Consider the following 21,180-nt stretch of genomic DNA (forward strand, 5'->3'; position numbering starts at 1 on the left):
GCCCGACTCGAGCGAAGCGAGAGGAGCAACCAGGGTCTGGGGCGGAGCCCCAGCCGCCGGAGGCAGTCAGGCAATAGAAGTAATCATGAGCAAATGTATTTTAGGCAGTATTTTTTGTTGAGTAACTCCAAAAACAATTCCATGCAAGTAATTCGTGGCCGAGCATAATAAAAATAATGATAGCAAATAACTTAAGAGCCAGGGTGGTGGCAAGGTTACTTACCAACAGCGGTCGAGGGAGGAGTGCCGATCGAGTGATTTCGGATGTACTGAGGTCTTGGGGGCTCTTCCTCGGTATTTGGGACAGAGGCGTCAGTGGTGGCGAGTCTCTCGTCATGAGTGGCAAAATATGACTCCTTAGCAGCGAACTTTATAGGGTCTAATGGTGTCGTAGTGGCAGGTTGTGTGAAATGGCTGGGGATGCCACTGAGAGCAGATGTAGGGGTGGCGTGAGGTGGAGGTGGAGTGTTGCTAGTACCAATGGCTCCAGCAGCAGCAGCGGCACTGGTAGCATTTACAGCAGCTGAAGGAGCGGGAGGAGCAGATGGAGCTACACCAGCTTCTTCATTGATTGAAACCGAGCTAGGACTGTTAACCTCGGAAGGAGAAACAGTACCATTAGGATCGTGATACTCATTACCACGGACTAAAGCACGGATATCGACAAGAATATCAGCAAAAGAATCGTAAGGAACATAAGGGAAACGATGTTCAATACAGTATTCCTCGAATTTCAGTCCACGTCTGGCAAAGATGATATCAGCTTGACTGGCAGCAGCCAAATCGGAGACACCGTCACCGATAAAAACAATCAGAGGTTGAACACCAGTAACAGACTCTCTGAATTCAATAACAGATTTAGCCTTATCGTGGCCCAATTCCGAGTCATGTCTCCAAATAGGTTTCCAAGAAGAACCATCAGCGGAAATTTCACCGTCGTTTGAAACAATGTTGATCTGAGAAGACAATTCAGTGCCCAAAAACTCATCCAAAGCAGCTCTTAACAGAGGCTTAATACCGGCCGAAATGACAGAAAAAGGAATATCATGTTCTTGGCAGTAAGCGAAAAAAGCCCTGAAATCTTTGTCAATGACAAGGTTCTTCTTCAAAGTGACAAGAGCATCTTCCAGAGTAACATTTAAAGAACCCCACATAATTTCAGAGGCCTTTCTGAAACTTAATTCTTTTCCGATGGCCCCGTCTAGGTATTCACGCTTTTCTGGGCCACATCCATGGTTATCAAATAAAATGTGACCAGTGTCCTGGTGAAAAATAGTACCATCGAAATCCGAGAAAATGGCAATTGGCTTGTGTCGTTGTTTGAGCGAAGCGATCGAAGGGATCGATGGTTTAGGGATAGCCAAATCGCTTAAAATTACTGGTACCGGAGGGTTCGACATGGTGAGCAGTGGTTGATAAATAAGGGATCAGTCGAGTGATTGAACACCAGTTAATAAAAAATTGAATAAAAAAAAGATCAATAATGAACAATAACAGCGCGGTTTTTGTTTGCGTGATTTACTGCTAGTTATGATAATATGCAGTAATGGCTTATCTGAGTGATACCGAGACAACTATCGAATCCTAAAAAAAGTGAGTCCTGGTAAAAAAAAATACAACCAGAATAATAACACTCGGGAACGAAAAAAAAAATAGAGATCGGAAAAAAATATGGTGCAAATAATAGTACAATTATATATATTCCGACGAATACTTAATTAGAAAGAAGAAAGACGAGGGAATAGTATAATCAACTTTGATCTCGGATAAATATATATATCAATAATGGTTGATATATTTATTTTTTTGATTGGCGAGAAATTTTTTATAATTTTTGATGAAAATATATAAAAGAAATATAAAAAAGTAAAAGGAATATCATCGGTACTTATATAGTTTTGTTGCTGCTCAATCTATTATAAAGGCATGGTTTTAAAAAGGTTCGAGAAAGCCCCGGGATATCTCACTTGTCACGATATATCGATATGCATTAGCCGGCCAGGCACGACAAAACCAGTTACTTTTAGCAAGCTAGCTTTGTACGTCATGTCATAATCCGAATCAAACCAGATACTGAGGGCGTCGATCAGGCGTCGATCCAGCTGAGCCCTTACCCTTATCCATAATGGGTCACGAACCGGCGAGCGAAAGCGCAGGTCCCTGCTGAAGAGCGGTGCATACAAACTCTAAGAATATGCGACCAACTATCGGACAAACTTTTCGAGTTTAGGTTAGATGCTGCTATGGTTGCTTCGCTTGGCTTGGCTACAGGACTGAGAACCAAGCCCGATTAAACCAGTAGTGTGGTGACCCGCTCGACCAAACAACCGACTCCAAATACCCTCCCCCACCTTTCATCGCCCCTTCCCCTTCCCCTCCTCCCCCACCCCACCCGCGGGACCCCCTCGACCGACTCGAGCGAAGCGAGAGGAGCAGCGGGGTCTGGGGCGGAGCCCCAGCCGCCGGAGGCACACACACACCGCATGCCAAAAAGGTAATAAAGCGATGTTCCGCGAGCAATAGCGAAGGGCACAGCACACGAACAGAGAAGCAGAAAGAAGACCACGACGGTATCATCGATACAGGTTCGTGAGATGAGAATGACGTAACTACGGCGATGGGGAGGATGTATGCAGCGGGAGATTATGAAACACTACGGTAAAACGTTGCATTAGCTCGCGGCAATGGCGGCTTAAGTGCCATGAAACAGGTAGGAGGGGGAGGGGCAAAGAGGGGGAGTGGGAGGGGCACTTAGAGACGAGTGGGAGGGGTATCTACAGGGAATCATGGAAGAAGCCGGAGGGATGGTGATAACACAGCATCTGGGACGTTGACTGGTCGCCGGCTTCCTGCCGTGCAGCTACTTAATTTCTAACTTTATTTGTTATGTAATGTTGAGTAAAATATGTACATTTCAGGGCCAATAGAAGGACTGTGAATAAGCTGGTATACTGGGAGGCGCCGCCAGAAAACGGTAAGTACCACACCTTAAAAAATAGTGTTTAACAAATTAAATGTAGATAGTCGTCGATAGTAACATCAAAAAATAATCAAGATACATGCTGAGTGATTAAACACTAGGTTCGGACACGGCTCCGAGGTCGCGTCGAGCCCGATACGGGCGTGGGGTTCTATAGACTGCCTGATTAGTTAATCCAGATCTAGCCACCATGGCTTCACGCGAACTAGATAATAATAAATGAAGATAGTATCCGAAAGGTAACAGGTAACTGAAACCGAGCCGAGTAACTCAGCCCGTTGCGGAGGCAGTCGCAGCAGCAGAGCCACCACATGTAACATCAAGCGAAATATCTCTCACCAGAAGCTAAATAATAGTCACTGTTATCGTACATGAACGACAAACCTGCAACCAGAAACCGGCCAATAACCCGCTTCTCAAAACAGACTGGATGGTATGAGATAGGGATGGTATGTAATAGGGAGGGGGGCTACAAATCTCGCTGACGTCATGGAAGCACCGCACCGATCGGCACCCAGGTCCTGCCGTTTCCAGCACACTACACCACTTGTAATTAAATCAGAGTCTCCATCACCCTAACCGGCAGGTGGGTAGCTGATCAACGGAGGCCTGGCACCTTTAGCAAACGGCGAACAGGTATCGACAGGGGAAGCGGCAAAACAGGGTTAACCCGCTGCACCGTCCCCCTCCTTCCGCACGTGTAGGCGGGTTGGGAACGTGCCTCCGGCGGCTGGGGCTCCGCCCCAGACCCCGATGCTCCTCTCGCTGCGCTCGAGTCGTTTTCGTCCACGATCCCAGCAATCACCTGCGAAGCAGGAGCTACGGGGTCTGGGGCGGAGCCCCAGCCGCCGGAGGCAGGCCCCCCTCCCCCAGGGGTCAATGGTAGGTTGTGTAATTAGCGCAATTGATGGGCTGGCGGTAGGTTGGCCGTGGAGGAGTTGTTTTAGTGGGCCCGAGGGGTGTTAGTTAGCTGGGTTCGAGCAAGTGGGCCCGGTCATAGCGAGTCTAATTGGGCTTGTAGCGGCCTGAGGGGTTTGATTTGGTCGGACTAGTTCGGTACGCCCGACCGATTGACTCTAAAACGCCTGCCAAAACACTGAGAGCAACCACTAAAAAAACACTGGATTACCGGTGACACTCAGTGTCATCTGACAACCGACCAGACTCCCCAAACGATACTCGGTCTGGGCCCACTTGCCCCACTATGGCGCTCAACTGTCATATGCACCCGCAAATTGGCCGTCGGCAGAAAGTGGAAATTCCAGGGGTAGGCTAGTGCATGTGAAAAAAAGAGGGGCCCCTGATACCGTACAACGGGCTTATGGTGGGTCCGGGGACTGCCTCCGGCGGCTGGGGCTCCGCCCCAGACCCCGCTGCTCCTCTCGCTGCGCTCGAGTCGGGCGTCGGGGGCCCTGGATGCTGGGAGTCCAGAATCTAGTCGTGACTGTTTGTCGCCAGGGGCTCTTTTAAGCTTTGGAGGTACGCTATTCTGGGACTTTGGGGTACATTATTTGTATAGGATCTTTTCACTTATGTTTATACTGAGCCCTCGTCCATTTCTCAAACATCAACCAGTCGGTAAATGTGCTACTTATTTCGAGAACCCACACTGCAGGTTACAGTAGTAGATATTGTGATCTTACGAGACAGAGACTTTCTTCTTGCGAAGTTACAGATCAATCAAGAAGAACGTATATATACTAATGGAGACCAGTATTATGACTGCGATAATCATAGTATACAAAAACCCACGAATGGTTCCCAGTAGAGGGTCACGGAACTTCGGCAGCAGAAGCCAATCCCGGACCAGAAAATGCTACTGGCCCCCCCGACGCCCGACTCGAGCGCAGCGAGAGGAGCAGCGGGGTCTGGGGCGGAGCCCCAGCCGCCGGAGGCAGCGTCACCCCAGAACGATTCCGTCGGTCCCTTACGATATATCTCCAAGAGTGAGAAGTGTGTGCTCGAGACATGCCGGCGGTGTTGGAAAGCCTAACTGGTTGAGGACCAGCCCCTTGTCAGACGCCCTGTTTGCACTGCCTCGACAGCTCCCGATAAGAGATCTAGCGGCAGGAGGGTGGGAGGTGAGGTTGTTGGTGCATTGGATGGAGGAGAAGCAATGACGTTCGTGATCAGATATAATTGAGGGTCACCGGAGAAACGAGAGAGGGTTGACGTTATTGATAGTATTGGATTGTCAAAAAAAAATTACAGAGAGCAAGCATAGTACGGTTGTAGTTTGTATGTAAAGTCCCAACCACTATCTAATCGATGGGCAGCAGTTACTCGATAAGATAATACCGATGGATAAACAGTTAATTAAGCTCACCTAACAATCGAGAGCTAAACTCAAAACAGTACGCATTTAGGTCCCGAGTCGCAGGGTTCGAGTTGTATTAAGCCAAATTCAGCCAGCCCCTTTATATTCGAGTTCCATAACACAACACAACCAGATTGGATATTCAGAAACGTTGCTGCAGGAGTACTTGAATTTCCAAGTATTTTTTTATCTTGTATCGCTGGCGAGACTTGTTTCAATTGTGATTGTGATATTTCAAGTTTGTTTTGGTTTTTGATCGTGCAGGCGAGACAAGACGAGACGAAACGGAGATACGGACTAGAGGGTGTAGATATTTTTATTTTGCCCAATCGTCGATTTTGTATTTTACTGCCGTGAGCAGATTTTCAGGCCTTTTCATTTTCAAGCGATTGTTTTTGAGTCGATTTTTAGCTCGATTCTTTAATTCAATATCGTATTGCTTGGTTTTAGCTTGATATTGAATTGATATTGAATTGACATTCGATTTGACACTCTATTAGCTTGAGATTTGATTTGACAATCGACTGTTTTTCGATTGACTTGATTGAATTCTTTCGTGGGATTGACTCTGGATTGAATTCAATTGAATTGAATTAAAGGTTCTTTTGACTACACACATTCACTTGGTATTTCGCATTTCCACAGTCGTAGCGTCTAGAAATGACTGAAAACACCCCGCTTCTCGGATCGAGACCAAGACCCTCGTTGTCTTACAAGCTCAATGCCATTCTGTTCACCAGCTATGTGAACATTTTACTTGTATTTGTGCCAATTGGCTTGATAGCAGGTTATTATGATATGGGCGCAGTGACTGTGTTCAGCACTAATTTCCTGGCCATCATCCCTCTAGCAGCTTTACTTTCGTTTGCTACTGAGGAATTGGCTGACAAGGTCGGACAGACTATTGGTGGTCTTTTGAATGCGACATTTGGCAACGCCGTTGAGCTTATTGTAGCAATTGTGGCCTTGACTAAAGGAGAAATCCAGATTGTTCAAGCTTCAATGCTAGGATCCATTTTGTCGAACATTTTGCTTGTTCTCGGATGTTGTTTTGTGGCTGGTGGTTATAACCGTGTCCAGCAGAGTTTCAACCAAACAGCTGCTCAAACTATGTCGTCTTTGATGGCCGTAGCCACTTCTTCGTTGTTGATTCCTGCCGCGTTCCATGCCACTACCCCATCTTCCCGTGGTGACGAGGCTGTCCTAGCTCTTTCCCGAGGAACATCAGTGGTTCTGCTTGTTATCTACATTCTTTACCTGTTTTTCCAGATCAAGACCCATGCTCAATTCTTTGAAGAGACACCTTCTGCTGCTACTGGTGCCGAGGTTGTCGAGGACGAGCACGAGTCGACTCTGGAGCCTGTGGAGGCCGTTTTCATGCTGTTTGTGGTGACTATTGCCGTTGCATTTTGTGCTGAGTACCTCGTGGACTCTATTGACTCGATTGTCACCAAGACCGGTATTTCCAAGACTTTCATTGGTTTGATTCTCCTGCCTATTGTCGGCAACGCCGCCGAGCACGTCACTGCCGTCATTGTCGCCATGAAAGACAAAATGGACCTTGCCATTGGCGTCGCAGTGGGTTCGTCGATGCAAATTGCGCTTTTCCTGACCCCCTTCTGTGTCATTCTCGGCTGGTTCATCGACCAACCCATGAGCTTGTACTTCGACACTTTCGAGACCGCCGTGCTCTTCGTGGCTGTGTTCATCACCAATTACCTCATCCTAGACGGCGAGTCCAACTGGCTCGAGGGCGCCATGCTCATTGCTACCTACATTATCGTAGCCATCTCCTTCTACGTCTACCCCGACAGCCCCCTCCCTCCTCCTAACTAATCGAACTACTGATGTGAACTCTCCCGGTGCGGGTGTGCCTCCGGCGGCTGGGGCTCCGCCCCAGACCCTGGTTGCTCCTCTCGCTTCGCTCGAGTCGGGCGTCGGCGTTCCCTGTTTATCTGTTTATTTATACGGTCTTGGCTCACTGGTGGTGGTGACAGAAACTGCCCGGCCGGGACGAGCCAAGTCCGCCAAGCGGAGCCAAGCACCCAAGCAGCCCCACTTCCCCCACGCCCGACTCGAGCGAAGCGAGAGGAGCAACCAGGGTCTGGGGCGGAGCCCCAGCCGCCGGAGGCAGACCCCTTCTCCCCCCTGAAAACCCCGGCACGTGACCCTAAAAGGGTTAGTAGCTTGGCGAGGAAGGGAGGGGGCCCGCCCGAAGCAGTTGGGCTTGCGGTGGCTGCAGTTGGCGGCAGGCTGATGCAGCACATGGTCCGGTCGGAGGACGCTAGTGGCCCTGCTAGAGGCAGAGAAACGCCGGGACGTGCAGATTGTGGCTGGGATGAGACCGATTGGCGGGAATGTAGGGTCGCTGGGGTATGCAATGAAGAAGCAGGCGCGTATTAGTTGAACCGGCTGGGCTGGGCTGGGTTGGCTCTAGGAGTGGCTAGTGTCCAGGAGCTAGCCAGAAGCCCCTGCTGGATTCCAGCGGGGAGGGTTGAGCGTGCGGGCTGCTTCTGGGAGGGTTAGCTCGTCCCGAACAGACCAACCACCGCCTGAAAGCGCATTTGGCAATCGCTCGGCTCGTATGGTGCTGCAAAAGTAGCCCGTTGACTGCTTTGACACTTGAGCCGCCCCCGACCGGTTTTTTGTCCGCCTCAGTTCAAACGTTAATTATCAGCCCAGGTTTTTTTTTTTCTCGCTGTGGTCGCTGTCCTCATTGACATCATTAATACTACCCTTACAGCTGCTCCAGCTGCTGCTAATACAGGTTGGCAGATTTAATACATGCTCGAACCAGCTGCAATCCAGACAGCCACAGATCTCTACAGCTACAGCAACAGCAGCACCGCTCACTACAGACAGATACAGATACAGATACAGATACAGATACAGATACAGATACAGATACATTACATCAGCAGCAGCAGCAGCAGCAGCATCAGCAGCACGCTATGAGACGCTAAGGGCACCTAACATTGCACAGCGAACGATAAATGCCGATCGATGTCTAAATATATATATAAATAGTTTATAACTGTCAAATATTAACAACGATCTTTCGTGTTTTCGAAAATACACTATTTTTCAGATTCGAGCTTGTTTTTCCGGGGGAGTCTGAGTTTATATTTTTTTGGCCAGGAATTTTTGCTAAGTGGACTTTTTTTGTTTGCTTGACAAGATTATAGTTTGTCGATTTCGAAGCTAATAATAGACAGACCCTTAAAAGGCGCGGAAAGCATATTTATTGTTTTGGTGTCAAATTCAGCGTCGGATTTGTCGTCCAAACCCAATCACAAGTCTGTGTTTTTTTTATCATTCGCTAGAGTTTAGTTTGTTTTTTTGATTTTTTTTTGGTTGATCTGGCTTTTTTTTTGGTTTCTTGACTGTTGTCACTGGTACTGACTATTTTGTTGAATTGATTAATTACTTGTTCTGTTTGTTCTGATTTGGCTGTTTGTTCTGTTGGCTGTCTTTGATTTAATTTTCATTTCATTTCTTTCATTGTTCCGAGATCTAAATCGCGATTTAGGACATAACCGAACTGGATCTGACGTCAGTAAAAGCTTATCTAAGTTCATTGTTGTTATCTAAGATCTATCGTCTGTTAACACACGTATACATATTAGCAGTGATTTGACCTGGTTATTATTTTTATCACTGTTTTTGTTACTGTTGTAATTGCATTGTCATTGTCTCAATCGTCGTCTTTTCCATTGGCTGCTCGATACTGTTAAATTAATTGCAGAACTGGATTTTGTCAATTTGCTTAATTAAAATCTTGACCCTTCATTCTTTCTCACCCCTCACCTAATACTAATAGTACACCTACTCTTATAACTACGACTACTACAACTACAATTACCATGTCGTCAGCTCCTACATTATTCGGTGTTCCTCTGAAATACCTGTCACTGGTCACATTGACTGTACAGAACTCATCACTGATTCTGGTGATGCACTACTCCAGAGTCATGCCGGGATATACTGCAGACTCTAGATACTACGCATCCACTGCTGTGTTATTAAACGAAATCATCAAGTTCGTTTTCTGTACCATTGTATGTGTTTATCAACAAGGATTCAAATCTGCTTTTGAAGATGTGTTTTCTGGCGATTGCTGGAAACTGTCGATTCCTGCTTTCCTATACACCCTGCAAAACACCCTGCAATATGTGGCAGTCTCTAATTTAGACGCTGCCACTTTCCAAGTCACCTATCAATTGAAGATTCTGACTACTGCATTTTTCGCGGTTACTATTCTGCACAAAGACTTGTCGAAGCTTCAATGGCTGTGTTTGGTATTATTGACGTTTGGAATTGGTTTGGTTCAAATGCCTCCTGAGGCATTCAATGGCTTAGTGGCTTTTGTTATTGAGAGTGCCACTACTGCTGTTGGCAAGGGCTCGCCAGTTGCTGAGGGTCCTGGGTCTACTAAACCTGCTGGCGGAAGTGCCAGCAAGCTCGGAGCCAAGGCTGCCAAGGTAGTAAGAGAAGTTGCTGCTGCCGTTGTCGAGAAGGAGGAAATGAACGGACTTATTGGTTTTGTTGCCGTGTCCATTGCTTGTATCCTTTCCGGTTTGGCTGGTATCTACTTCGAGAAAGTGCTCAAGGGATCTAAGAAGGTTTCTCTGTGGACTCGTAACGTGCAATTATCCATGTTCTCGCTGATTCCCGCTCTTTTCCTGGGTGTTCTTGCTAAAGACGGAAGCAAGATTGCCGAGAACGGGTTCTTCCACGGCTACAACAACGTCGTCTGGGCTGCCATCTGGCTGCAAGCCATTGGTGGTATTGTCGTAGCTCTCTGTGTCAAGTTCGCCGACAACATCGCCAAGAACTTCGCGACCTCCATCTCCATCCTCATCTCCTTCGTGGCCAGCGTCTACTTCTTCGACTTCGCGGTCCACGTCAATTTCCTCATCGGAGCCACCGTCGTCGTCGGCGTCACCTACCTCTACTCGCTCTCCCCGGCCTCTGCCCGACGCCCATCCTCCAGCGACGAAGAGTACAAACCACTCCCCGATCAGCGATCCCGCTCCGACTAAACCACCCCACTATGGGGTTTAATTTAATTTAGAGGCTGAACACCTCAGCACGTAATATACCTTAATACTCTACTTCTGGCCGGGGTGTGCCTCCGGCGGCTGGGGCTCCGCCCCAGACCCTGGTTGCTCCTGCTTCGCAGGAGTTGGCTGGGACCCGACACGAAACGACTCGAGCGCAGCGAGAGGAGCCACGGGGTCTGGGGCAGAGCCCCAGCCGCCGGAGGCAGACCCCTGCAAAAACTTTCACGAAGAAAAAAATCGATTAGAAATACAGAATCCGAACCGAGTACTACAAAGATCTGTGACTGTTAGTTGAGGTCCAGGAAGGAAGAAAACAAACACTTGTGGCAGAAAATAGATCAGAAATTTGGGTATATTTGAGAAACCACACAGATGGCCATGTGCGAGAGAGAACAAGTAACCCGCTACATGGCCATTCGGACTGGTGCACAGCAAACTTTTCTCGTCATTCAGCTCGGCAAACAAGTGTCAACAACTTCATTTTTTTGTACTTACAAACTCGATTGGCAGGTGGTGAAGAGACAGAGATCATATCATGCACCCGTGAAATTTATACTCTCATCCCCTGGTCTCTAACCGGGTACCGTGACTGTCATTTGCCAGTCCTTTACCCGGGTGCTACTGTCCTATATAAGCATAACGGGGACATGCCTCCGGCGGCTGGGGCTCCGCCCCAGACCCCGTGGCTCCTCTCGCTGCGCTCGAGTCGTTTCGTGTCGGGTCCCAGCCAACTCCTGCGAAGCAGGAGCAACCAGGGTCTGGGGCGGAGCCCCAGCCGCCGGAGGCAGACCCCGCCAGGAGCCGGAAATAGTATTGCCCAAACGGGCCAGTTCATAAAACGGATCTGGCAGTATGGTATGCACCCGGTCGACACAGCGTTGGAGGGTCGCTCAGGGGCTGAAACTGATTAGGGTTGAGACATGCGGATATAAAGTTCGAGGACATGAAACAGGGGTCGAACTGGTCGAGTCTAAAGCTAGTTTTTTTTGCGGCGTAAACGTCTGACAGCGTTTCACCGGCTGTATTCACGAGACTGTCTCGGGGAAAAGTGCCTGCCCGATAATACGGGTTGGCTGATTTTATTAATAATTGCACTTTAAACGATGGAAGTACAGAAGTGGACAGACCGATCAGATTGCAAGATCTGAGGTACCAATCAACCGATAAGCCTCGGCGTGTGGCCGACCAACCGACTGACACAAACCCGATTGCTCGATTGTTGGGAAAAAGCGCCAGTTCGCCGACCAGCAGCAGCAGCAGCAGCAGCCTGTCAACGTCGAGCCCGCGTGTGTGCCTGGCGATTCTCAGGGGCACATGCACTCACGATCCATTGTCTCATCCGAAAATAATATCCTCGTATTGGAGGTGTGCCTCGGGGTGTGCCTCCGGCGGCTGGGGCGCTGCCCCAGACCCCGTTGCTCCTGCTTCGCAGGAGATTCGTCGGGGGGTGGGTGTTACTGGGGACCGCGACGCTCCGACTCGAGCGAAGCGAGAGGAGCAGCGGGGTCTGGGGCGGAGCCCCAGCCGCCGGAGGCAGAGGCCCCAGACGCGCGTTTACAGGACCGTGATTCGATCTGGTGAAGCACATCGGTTGGGTCGATACGGCCAGTGCCGCCTGTGATAAATAATGTCGGATTATAGTGTGGATAGAGTGGATGGAAAACAGGAGGAGAAGGATGGACGTTCCTGAATATCGACGTTCGGTGTTGCTTTTTTATCGAGTGAAGCGTCAGTTTATTTTTAATCTCAAGTGCTAGAGGCCTAATTAGGAACTGTAATTAAAACTCGCACAGCAGAACGCGAGATGGACGCGGGTGCGCAATCCATTATCAGCGGGCGCCGCCAGCCAGCCCGCTGGCGATTCCGCGTCTGCACCAGATCGAGCCGATCCTGATTATATTAGATTGTCCATATAATAAATAAAATTAACTAACTGCAACTAGGTAAAAACAAACTATATAATACTGCATGGATGTTTCCTGTTACGGTAATTACCGCCTTGTATAGGCTAAGATCCAAGTAATAACCTCTGTCGATCTGGAGATCTGGTGTAGGTTGGACGATCAAGGGGCCGGTTCGTACATGACATGCGTAACGCCTGTTGTTAAGATTGGAAGTCACACCAGCCTCGAGACTTGCTGGACCCAGCTAGCAAAAAACCGCGGTACCCGCCATCGAACGCGACCAGCTGGTTCGTGTTGATAAGTGCGATTGTTCGTGTTTCATGTGTACAAACCGAGTTTTGAATGTCGTTTGTAAAACAACTGGCATTGTGTGAATGCTACTGAGATCATTGTAGAGTAGAGGCGCTCGAAGCAGTGGGATCCACTCCCGAGAAAAAGCCGGAGCTGTTTACTGCGTTTCTGCTGCACGTTGACACCGTCAAGCAGCAGCAGCAGCAGCAGCAGCAACAACAGCAACAAAAGCAACAGCAGGGGTCTGATCTTTGTCAGTCGAGATAGCGCATGGTCACAAACCATATCACAAGTGTCCTCGCTGCTGCTGATGCTGCTGCTGGTGATAATCGTGTCAGCCACGTGTGGGCCATTTGGCCTGTCAATCCATCAATCAAGCAAGCAAGTCAGCAGACCGATAGACAAGCAGGCTGGCATGCTGGAGCCAAGCCGAAAAGCGAAGAATTCAGGGGTAACTGATCGCGTCAAATTAGTCAATAGATACACAGATAAAACGAGCGACAGCCGATAGACATATGTGCGTGTCAGTGTTTGTCCTAGGAGAGATATGAATGCCACTAGAACACACCCGGAAACGGAATGACAACCACACCCCCCTCAGCCCAACTGAGAAATACGTTGAAGACGCTGGATCCAGCTAACCCTGCAGCACTGGCGCAGATAGCCAGATCTAAGTTAGAGTTCTGATAAAGCCAGCCTGCATACAACCCGGAGTGTTGCCAGGGGGTGGAGGACTGCCTCCGGCGGCTGGGGCTCCGCCCCAGACCCTGGTTGCTCCTGCTTCGCAGGAGATGGTGGCCGGTGCCGGGGGCGCAACGACTCGAGCGCAGCGAGAGGAGCAACCAGGGTCTGGGGCGGAGCCCCAGCCGCCGGAGGCAGTCACCACTGCCAGATCGGTCGGGTGGGCCTCGATGCATGATTCAACGAACAATAGAACTTGTTCTGTGCACATCGGGCCAGATGACCAGGCTATAGATCTGGCGGTGTTATAGGTCAGCGGTGGTGATCGGGTCAGGTGGTGATGGGTCGATGTAATAGCGACATGCAATAGCCACCGATCGGTAAATTAACAAGAGACCAATGGCCTGCCAACAACAACCACCGGCAGCAGCAGAACTACCATCAGAGCCATCAGCGTCAGCAGCGTCAGCAGCAGCAGCAGCATCAGAATCAAAGCAGCATTGATCTCAGGAGCGACCAGCCACGGGCTAATAATAAACAAAGTTAATGGACACATCTCGCCAGATGCGTCACCAGGAGGTTGAAGAAAGTTTGAAGGTGTAAACCTGAACTTGACATGAACCATAACTCGAACCGCAAAGAATCAGAATCTTAACTATACCTCCTGATCCAGTGTCTGCCAGCCGGTCTGTATGTGGGTATATTCAGGGTTCATTCACAAGGTTTGATTGTTAGCAGACTAGCGCCTGTAATCTCCCAAGATCATCGACGTGAATCTGCTTAATCCGGCAGGATCAGTCGTTAATCTTGTTTTATTAGTCCCAAGCTAAATAGCTAAATAAAGGTTTAGTTAGTAACCTTTTTTATTTTTAAACTGGAAAGCCATTTTTTTTCTTGTCTCTGTACTCGAGATCTGAGACTTGTCAAACAAGAAAACAAGACAGCCGAACCCCTTTTTTTTTCTTTTAAAAAAAGATTTTTGTTGACTAAAGACCCTATCTTGTCTCCTGGACTGACAGGTGTGATTCAGTAACGATTCCGGCTGCTGGTAGCAGCCTCGGCAGGCCAAGCTCCGACCGCCAAAATGGCAGGCCCCGTCCGAATACCGAGAGTGGCCTAGCAAACATTGCCTTGCCATATCATATGCGACAATCGGCGTGGGTTTGACATAATCTGGAAATGAGTCAAAACCCTAAGGAAAAACAAATTCCTCTCCAAAAAAGAAACGGCTGGCTTGGGGGGCCTGCCTCCGGCGGCTGGGGCTCTGCCCCAGACCCCGCTGCTCCTCTCGCTACGCTCGAGTCGGGCGTCGGCGGGCCAGTCAGGCTGAAAATATAGACCCCAGCGGCCGGGGGACCCATACGCCCGACTCGAGCGTAGCGAGAGGAGCAACCAGGGTCTGGGGCGGAGCCCCAGCCGCCGGAGGCACACCCTCCCTGCCAGCAATGTCTGAACGCTTGGACCATTACAGTTGTGACAGCTGGCGTGGTTTTAAAGTTAGGCTTTTGGCCCCGGGACATGCCTCTGGCAGCTGGGGCTCCGCCCCAAGACCCTGGTTGCTCCTGCTTCGCAGGAGGTTGGGCCAGAGCCGTTTTGGCGGCACATGCTAGCTGAAGCCCGGCCCCGGCCGGCTCAGGGGACCATGCCAGCACAAACACGTCGACGTACATATGTAGTGTGGGCATCCATTCATGTGCTGCACCCCTCGGTGATAGGTGTGGTGCTGAGACAATCGCTCTTACAATAGCCATTAATTAAATTAATTGTTTGGGACTGCATATAACAAGGATTTTTTCATGCTGTAGCTGGTTTGCTGACCTATTGCAGTAAATGTACGTACATGCTATGCCATGCCATGCCTATGCCTCACAATCAAAAAAGATGACCTGATGATGAAAATGGTTGCTGGCATTTATGATAGTTTGTTTTATTTGCTGGGCATACAGTGACCATAGCCGGTAGTGTGTCGTTAGCCCAACTAGGAATCTGCCAATCGCCCATCCGGTAATTAATAGCCAATCGTACCCCCAGTAATAAACCTGCTAATCACCCCAGTTAATAAATAGTCATAACTGTAGCACCTAGCTACAGCAGTTAATAGCTATACTAGGTGCTACAGCAGTTAATAGCTATAACAGTTGATAGCTATAGCTCAGCAGGTGCAGTAAATAGCTTAGTAGATAATAGCTTAGTAGATAATAGCTTAGCAGTAATAGCTTAGCTGTTAATAAACTAGTAACAATAGAGCATAGTACATTATCCCTGTTGACTATCACATCGGCCCATCTGACAGTAAATGAACTATGAAGGGGACTGAAGCACACATGAACAAAAGATCTATTGCACTGACTGGACTAATAATGAACAAAAACCAGGGAACAAATTTAATAAAAAAAATTATAGAAAAAATTAATAAAAAGAGCAAATAGAAAAAACAAAAAAAAATAAAAGACATGAATGTAACAGCAAGAAAGGAGAGAGACAAGACAAACTGGAATATAATAATTAATTCATGGGAAAATATGTCTGGCGCATATAATATAATAATATATATAAAATATTTTCCCTGTAAACCCCCCTCCACATAGGCGGCGGCGAAGATCTAAACCGATTGTCGAGAGGTTCTGACAGACGTATGTCTATCATCCCCAACTAATTTAGACTGACATTCTGGAAACCCTGGCATGCCAAGCTCCTGTCCTATCTGAGTAATTTCAGCCGCCATCCAATGTACCAAGAAGCCCCTGTTATGTTCATTATTCATTAAAACTGTCAGAAATTACAGCACGTTCCTGTGAGCTATATACAATAACGGTATAAATCTATGTGTGAAGGGACATGGGTCTTTAGGTCGGTCTTCTGATCTTTTATTATTTTTATTTATTTTATTATAGGTTAAAGAATTTTGATGAGTTGGGCCCGGCTCTGACTGACTGAAGGGGTCTCTGTCTGTACTTCGGGTTCTGCTTCTGCTTCTGCTTCTGCTTCGGCCTCTTTGTGCTAGAACGGTAACGGAACATGCGAATTAATACGGATAATCGTTTAAAAATTCCGCACTGATTTACACAGGTAGCCATTTTAAACGGGAATAATATGCCTGTCAGGCTGGTTGGCAGGCAGCCAGCGCCAGAAGCACGGCGGTTTAAGCCCAGTCGGGCTGATGAAGCCCAAACGCCAGCTGTAAATAGAACGTCGTACAGTTTTCAACGTTAGTTTAAGCCCGAACAAGCTAGTGAGCCAGGCCGGTTCCGGTTGGGCAGCACACAGATTCACGCAGATTCAGCCTGACCGCCACTACCAGGCGGGTTAGGCGGGGGATGGCCCCGAACCTAGCCTGGATTCTGGTTGGCAGATCTGTCTCATTTCACGTTAAATGAAGAACAAGCCCTTATCGCACTGGGATAGCCGCTACCCCACCTGCCATATTCACTGCACTGGCGGCTGCTGTTCGGGCTGGCCCGCTCCATTGCCCCGGGGGGTGGGTTCTGCCTCCGGCGGCTGGGGCTCCGCCCCAGACCCCGTGGCTCCTCTCGCTCCGCTCGAGTCGGTTCCTCAACGGTCCCAGCCAACTCCTGCGAAGCAGGAGCTACGGGGTCTGGGGCAGCGCCCCAGCCGCCGGAGGCACACACCCCCCACCACCAGGACCCTGGCCGGGCGCTGGGGCAGCACCCTAGCCGCTGGAGCCACATCACCCGCCCCACCATCGGCCTGCCCCTTGGACGTTTTCTGACAGAGATCCTGCCCCCCCTGGCCTGCCACCTCGTCGCTCCGCCAGTGGAGGGGGAGCAGGCTGGATCATGGCTGACTGCAGGACAAAACAAGATAATATCGACGCTCGTAAAACAAACGCATGCGCAAAAAGAAATGCATGATACCCCTTTATATGTAAAAAAGCAAAGCGCAAAAAGCAATTAGTGCATGAGAAAAGGAGTCGGCAGGTCGCGTTTTAAAGCCTAAAATGCATGCGACTACTAGGTACCAAGAAAGAAGAAAAAACCCACCCTGCGATTGATTTAAATGGTAATATATGGTGGTAATGCAAATCCATTATTTAAATAAAGATCCATTCCCCGGATATCTATTTTGCAACCAGTGTCTTTTTTCTATTTCACTTGCAACACTGTTTGCTTGTTCTATTTGTCTATCGTCAGTTTGGAACAACAATCTTATTTTTTAAATTAAGCTATAGATTAGCTTTGATTCATTCTATCCTTAAATCTGTACATTTCATCTCTCTCTGTGGTTCTTATTTTCTATCCGCCGGTCGGTCATTAAAATTAGTTTTGCAAAGAAAAAGATTATTTGCTGGAGACGTATTTACGAGTATCTCCGGTTTATCGTTTTCATTGAGTTCTATTATCTCTTGTCTATCAATATCATATCATCCATTAGCTGGTAATTTGTTTTGGTACTGGTTGTGATTGATCTTGTATTTCCCGTATTTGTCCGGTCTTGTTTTCATCTCATCTTGCTTAAATCACTAGCAGCAGACTGGCAGCTCGTGTGTTCCATCTTAATATTCGCTAATAACCTTGTTGATCTGTCTATTGGTACTATATCAATAGCTCTAGATCCACTATCTACACACTCACACTAATCATCCCAACACATTACTTTCCTAAACATATTCACAATGACAGACAAACAGGCTTTGGACGTCTTTATTAGACAGCCCGTCAACCAGTCGATGATCAACTATCTGGCCTCGACTACTTTAACAGTGATCAAATGCGACCCTCCTACTCCCACCTCGATGCCCATTTCCCCACCTCCCTCGCCTGGCTCGGGTTCTAATGTCCCTCTGCCAACACTCAACTCATTCATCACTACCCTGGTTCAAAAGTCTAATGTCCAGACTCCTACTCTGATGACCACACTCGTTTACTTGGCACGTCTGCGCCAGAAACTGCCTTCTATGGCCAAGGGAATGGCATGTACCTGCCACCGAATCTTCTTAGCATGTCTAATTATGGCTGCTAAGAATCTGAATGATTCGTCTCCCAAGAACAAGTACTGGGCCAAGTACACTCTTGGACTGTTTAACATTGCAGAGGTGAATCTCATGGAGAAGCAACTTCTGTATCTGCTGGACTGGGATCTTAGAGTACGTTCTTCGGATTTGTACACCCATTTCGCACCCTTTCTGCGACCTATTAAGGACAATCTCAAGCAAAAGATGGCCTTGCAACATGCCCAGCAAGCTGCTCATCACCATGTGGCTCACCATCACCACCACTCTCACCAGTCACAAATGCATGTTGCTCCCAGCTACTCGCCATATTATGAGACACCATCGAACCCATACAACAATGTGTCATCATCTCATCACGCATACAACACACCACCAGTGAGTCCGTACCGACGAATGCCCACCAGCTCATCGAGCTCGTCGGTTTCATCTGCCTCGTCGGCCGCTCACATGTACCAACACCACCAATCGCATGCACAATACTACCAAGCAGTGCCTCCACTGTCGACATCGTCATCAGCATCTTCGCTATCCACCACATCGTCTTCATATTCAGCTGGCTCGTCATCACCATCGCCCATTCTGTCGATGCCCAGCCCAACCACCATGGGCGTTGGCTACGCCCTGTCGCCTTCCGACTACACTCGCTCATTAACTGCATCCAAGAAACCTGCTCCTCGACTCGGCGGTTCCACAAAGAACAGGCTACGATTCTGGTCGCGGTCCAACCAAGGCAACGACTACTACTCGTACATGGACGACAGCGTCCGTGCTGTATAACTGCCCATTTTCTTCCCTTGCATTTATTTAACGACCTTGTGACGACGATATTTAGACCCTTTGCATTAATAATATTCTCCCTTAACGACGTATATTTGCTGTGGTGGTGCTGCCTCCGGCGGCTGGGGATCCGCCCCAGACCCTGGTTGTCCTCGCTTCGCGAGCCGCGGGGGGTCGCCCGAAGCCCGACTCGAGCGTAGCGAGAGGAGCTACGGGGTCTGGGGCAGAGCCCCAGCCGCCGGAGGCAGTTAGGGATCGCGGATTATAACTTGCCAGCGGCACGGCCCATGAGCCCGATGACGGCTTCGATGTTTTGGGCTTTTTGGGCGCAGCAGGGCACGATTTGGACGTCGAGGGTGCCGGGTGTCGAGTCTTGGAGAAGTGGGTGGGAAGAGAGGGTGTTGACTTTGTCGCGGAGCTGTGAGTATCGCAGTTCGGAGTCTGGTACGTCGGCTTTGGTGGCGATGACGAGGATGCTTTTGTTTTGGAGTCGCTTAGAGCCCATTTCGGTGAGCAGGATTTCAAGGTCTGCTGACGGGTCGGGTCGGTCGAGAGCAACAACGAAAACAAGTCCTCCAGACCGCTCGACGTGACGTAGAAAGTCCAGTCCCATACCTTTATTATCACTGGCTCCCTGGATGATTCCTGGAATATCGGCTACTGTAAATGACGGTTTAGAAATTCCAAGTGAAATGGTGCCGATAGTGGGGTTTAAAGTGGTGAATTCCCAGTGTCCGACTCGTGGTCGAGCTTGAGAAATAGCTCTTAGAAGTGTTGATTTGCCGGCGTTTGGTAAACCCACAAGACCCAGATCAGCGAGAAGTTTCAGTTCAAACAGAAAATATTCTTCAATTCCATATCGAGCTTTCTTTGCAAACTTCGGATTACGGATTTCCAGGGTCTGGAAATGCATGTTACCCATGCCGCCAGAACCACCTGCTAGGAGTCGAACAGGGTCAGCTGCTTTGTCGAGGTCGATTCCGTTGACTGGAATCCGGTCACATTCTAACTCTTTACGTCTGGTGAGAAGATCAAAAAATTTCACTTTAGAATTGAGTTTCTGGAAATAGTCTCGCGACTCGTAGTATTCATCTTCCCGTTCTTTGAAAATCCATCCTTCACCGTCGGCATAGTGTTCTCGATGCAGCTGAATAAACCTTTCCCGCTCAGCCGAATAATAATCCTCAAACATATCCACATCTACAAAAAGATCCTGACGGGGCAGTTTAGAGGTTATAGTGGTGAGTCCTAATGCTTCTCGCTCTGCTAACCTCTTAGCAGTCTCGACTTCATGTAGCTCCTTGACCAGTTTGGGTGCAGGAATCCACTTGATGACAGTACCTATTGGCACTTGAATAAGGATATTCTTGCCATTTTTACCAGACAGTTGGTCAGATCCTCCTGATTTGCCGGGTTCTGCTGTATAATGGTTGCGTAGTTTGTGAAGACTCGTCTCGCCTTCTACTGCTTGTACATAGATAGATCCACCTCTACCACCATCTCCACCGTCTGGAGGACCCTTTGCTCTTCCAGCTTCTCTCAGAAACGAAGCTTTGCCATCACCTCCTTTACCAGATGCAAGTTTTATGATTCTTAGATCAGCGAAATTGGTCTCCTGTTTATGTCGGTGTCGATATGAGTCTAATGAGTAAGGGATTTTATACTGGGCTTTCCGCAGCTCTGGTTCTTCAGGTGCCCAGTGATCTTGATAGAGTGTCGACTGTTCTACCAGATCTTCTATGCCATATTTTGGAGTAGTCGAGGTAAATGATCTGAATTCCTGTCGAGCGTATCGATACAGGTATCTGCTTTTAGGTAATGCGAACATGAATGCCGGTGGTTGAGATTAATGGGGAGATATGTAAGAAATTTTCAAGAAATTCAAGAAATTCAAGAAATCCAAGAAATGCAAAAAAACCAAGAACCTAACGGGAAGAAATTAACTCAAGTAAAGTGTTTGTATGTAAAATGAATGTCAATGCCAGATTTAAATCGATAAATAATGTTTGCAGGGTTAAATCCCTCTATGAAAATGAAATGTGCCTGCTTTTTTGCTTGTCTATGTACAGTACTGTATCCTACCAGTTATTATGTTTCTATCAGAGTGTCAGATAAAATGTCGGATCCATTAATGATAAATATTGCCACTAGAGAGTCACAGTGATCTCTTGCGAAATATATTTATGTACCTTGGT

The 21,180-nt window shown here is 48.4% G+C and overlaps 6 protein-coding genes across 6 annotated transcripts; 3 read left to right on the forward strand and 3 right to left on the reverse strand.

Annotated features, from left to right (window-relative positions):
• Positions 1-215: 215 nt before the first annotated feature.
• On the reverse strand, positions 216-1,400 carry AWJ20_958 (uncharacterized protein; the record flags this gene model as incomplete). The annotated part of the gene is made up of 1 exon (XM_018882928.1): positions 216-1,400. One exon carries the CDS (start codon positions 1,398-1,400, stop codon positions 216-218), a length of 1,185 nt encoding a protein of 394 aa, XP_018735168.1.
• A 4,557-nt stretch (positions 1,401-5,957) lies between these two features.
• VCX1 (Vcx1p) lies at positions 5,958-7,133 on the forward strand (the record flags this gene model as incomplete). The annotated part of the gene is made up of 1 exon (XM_018882929.1): positions 5,958-7,133. The coding sequence occupies one exon, from the start codon at positions 5,958-5,960 to the stop codon at positions 7,131-7,133; it is 1,176 nt and encodes a 391-aa protein (XP_018735169.1).
• On the reverse strand, positions 6,581-6,865 carry AWJ20_960 (uncharacterized protein; the record flags this gene model as incomplete). The annotated part of the gene is made up of 1 exon (XM_018882931.1): positions 6,581-6,865. The coding sequence occupies one exon, from the start codon at positions 6,863-6,865 to the stop codon at positions 6,581-6,583; it is 285 nt and encodes a 94-aa protein (XP_018735170.1).
• Positions 7,134-9,160: 2,027 nt separating the features above from the next.
• Positions 9,161-10,339, forward strand: gms1 (UDP-galactose transporter Gms1; the record flags this gene model as incomplete). The annotated part of the gene is made up of 1 exon (XM_018882932.1): positions 9,161-10,339. The coding sequence occupies one exon, from the start codon at positions 9,161-9,163 to the stop codon at positions 10,337-10,339; it is 1,179 nt and encodes a 392-aa protein (XP_018735171.1).
• A 7,530-nt stretch (positions 10,340-17,869) lies between these two features.
• On the forward strand, positions 17,870-18,985 carry PCL1 (Pcl1p; the record flags this gene model as incomplete). Its single annotated transcript, XM_018882933.1, has 1 exon — positions 17,870-18,985. One exon carries the CDS (start codon positions 17,870-17,872, stop codon positions 18,983-18,985), a length of 1,116 nt encoding a protein of 371 aa, XP_018735172.1.
• A 262-nt stretch (positions 18,986-19,247) lies between these two features.
• On the reverse strand, positions 19,248-20,813 carry MTG2 (putative GTPase MTG2; the record flags this gene model as incomplete). The annotated part of the gene is made up of 1 exon (XM_018882934.1): positions 19,248-20,813. The coding sequence occupies one exon, from the start codon at positions 20,811-20,813 to the stop codon at positions 19,248-19,250; it is 1,566 nt and encodes a 521-aa protein (XP_018735173.1).
• Between the last annotated feature and the right edge of the window lie 367 nt (positions 20,814-21,180).

The sequence above is a fragment of the Sugiyamaella lignohabitans genome, chromosome A (assembly GCF_001640025.1).
Source record: "Sugiyamaella lignohabitans strain CBS 10342 chromosome A, complete sequence".
Lineage (NCBI taxonomy): Eukaryota > Fungi > Ascomycota > Dipodascomycetes > Dipodascales > Trichomonascaceae > Sugiyamaella > Sugiyamaella lignohabitans.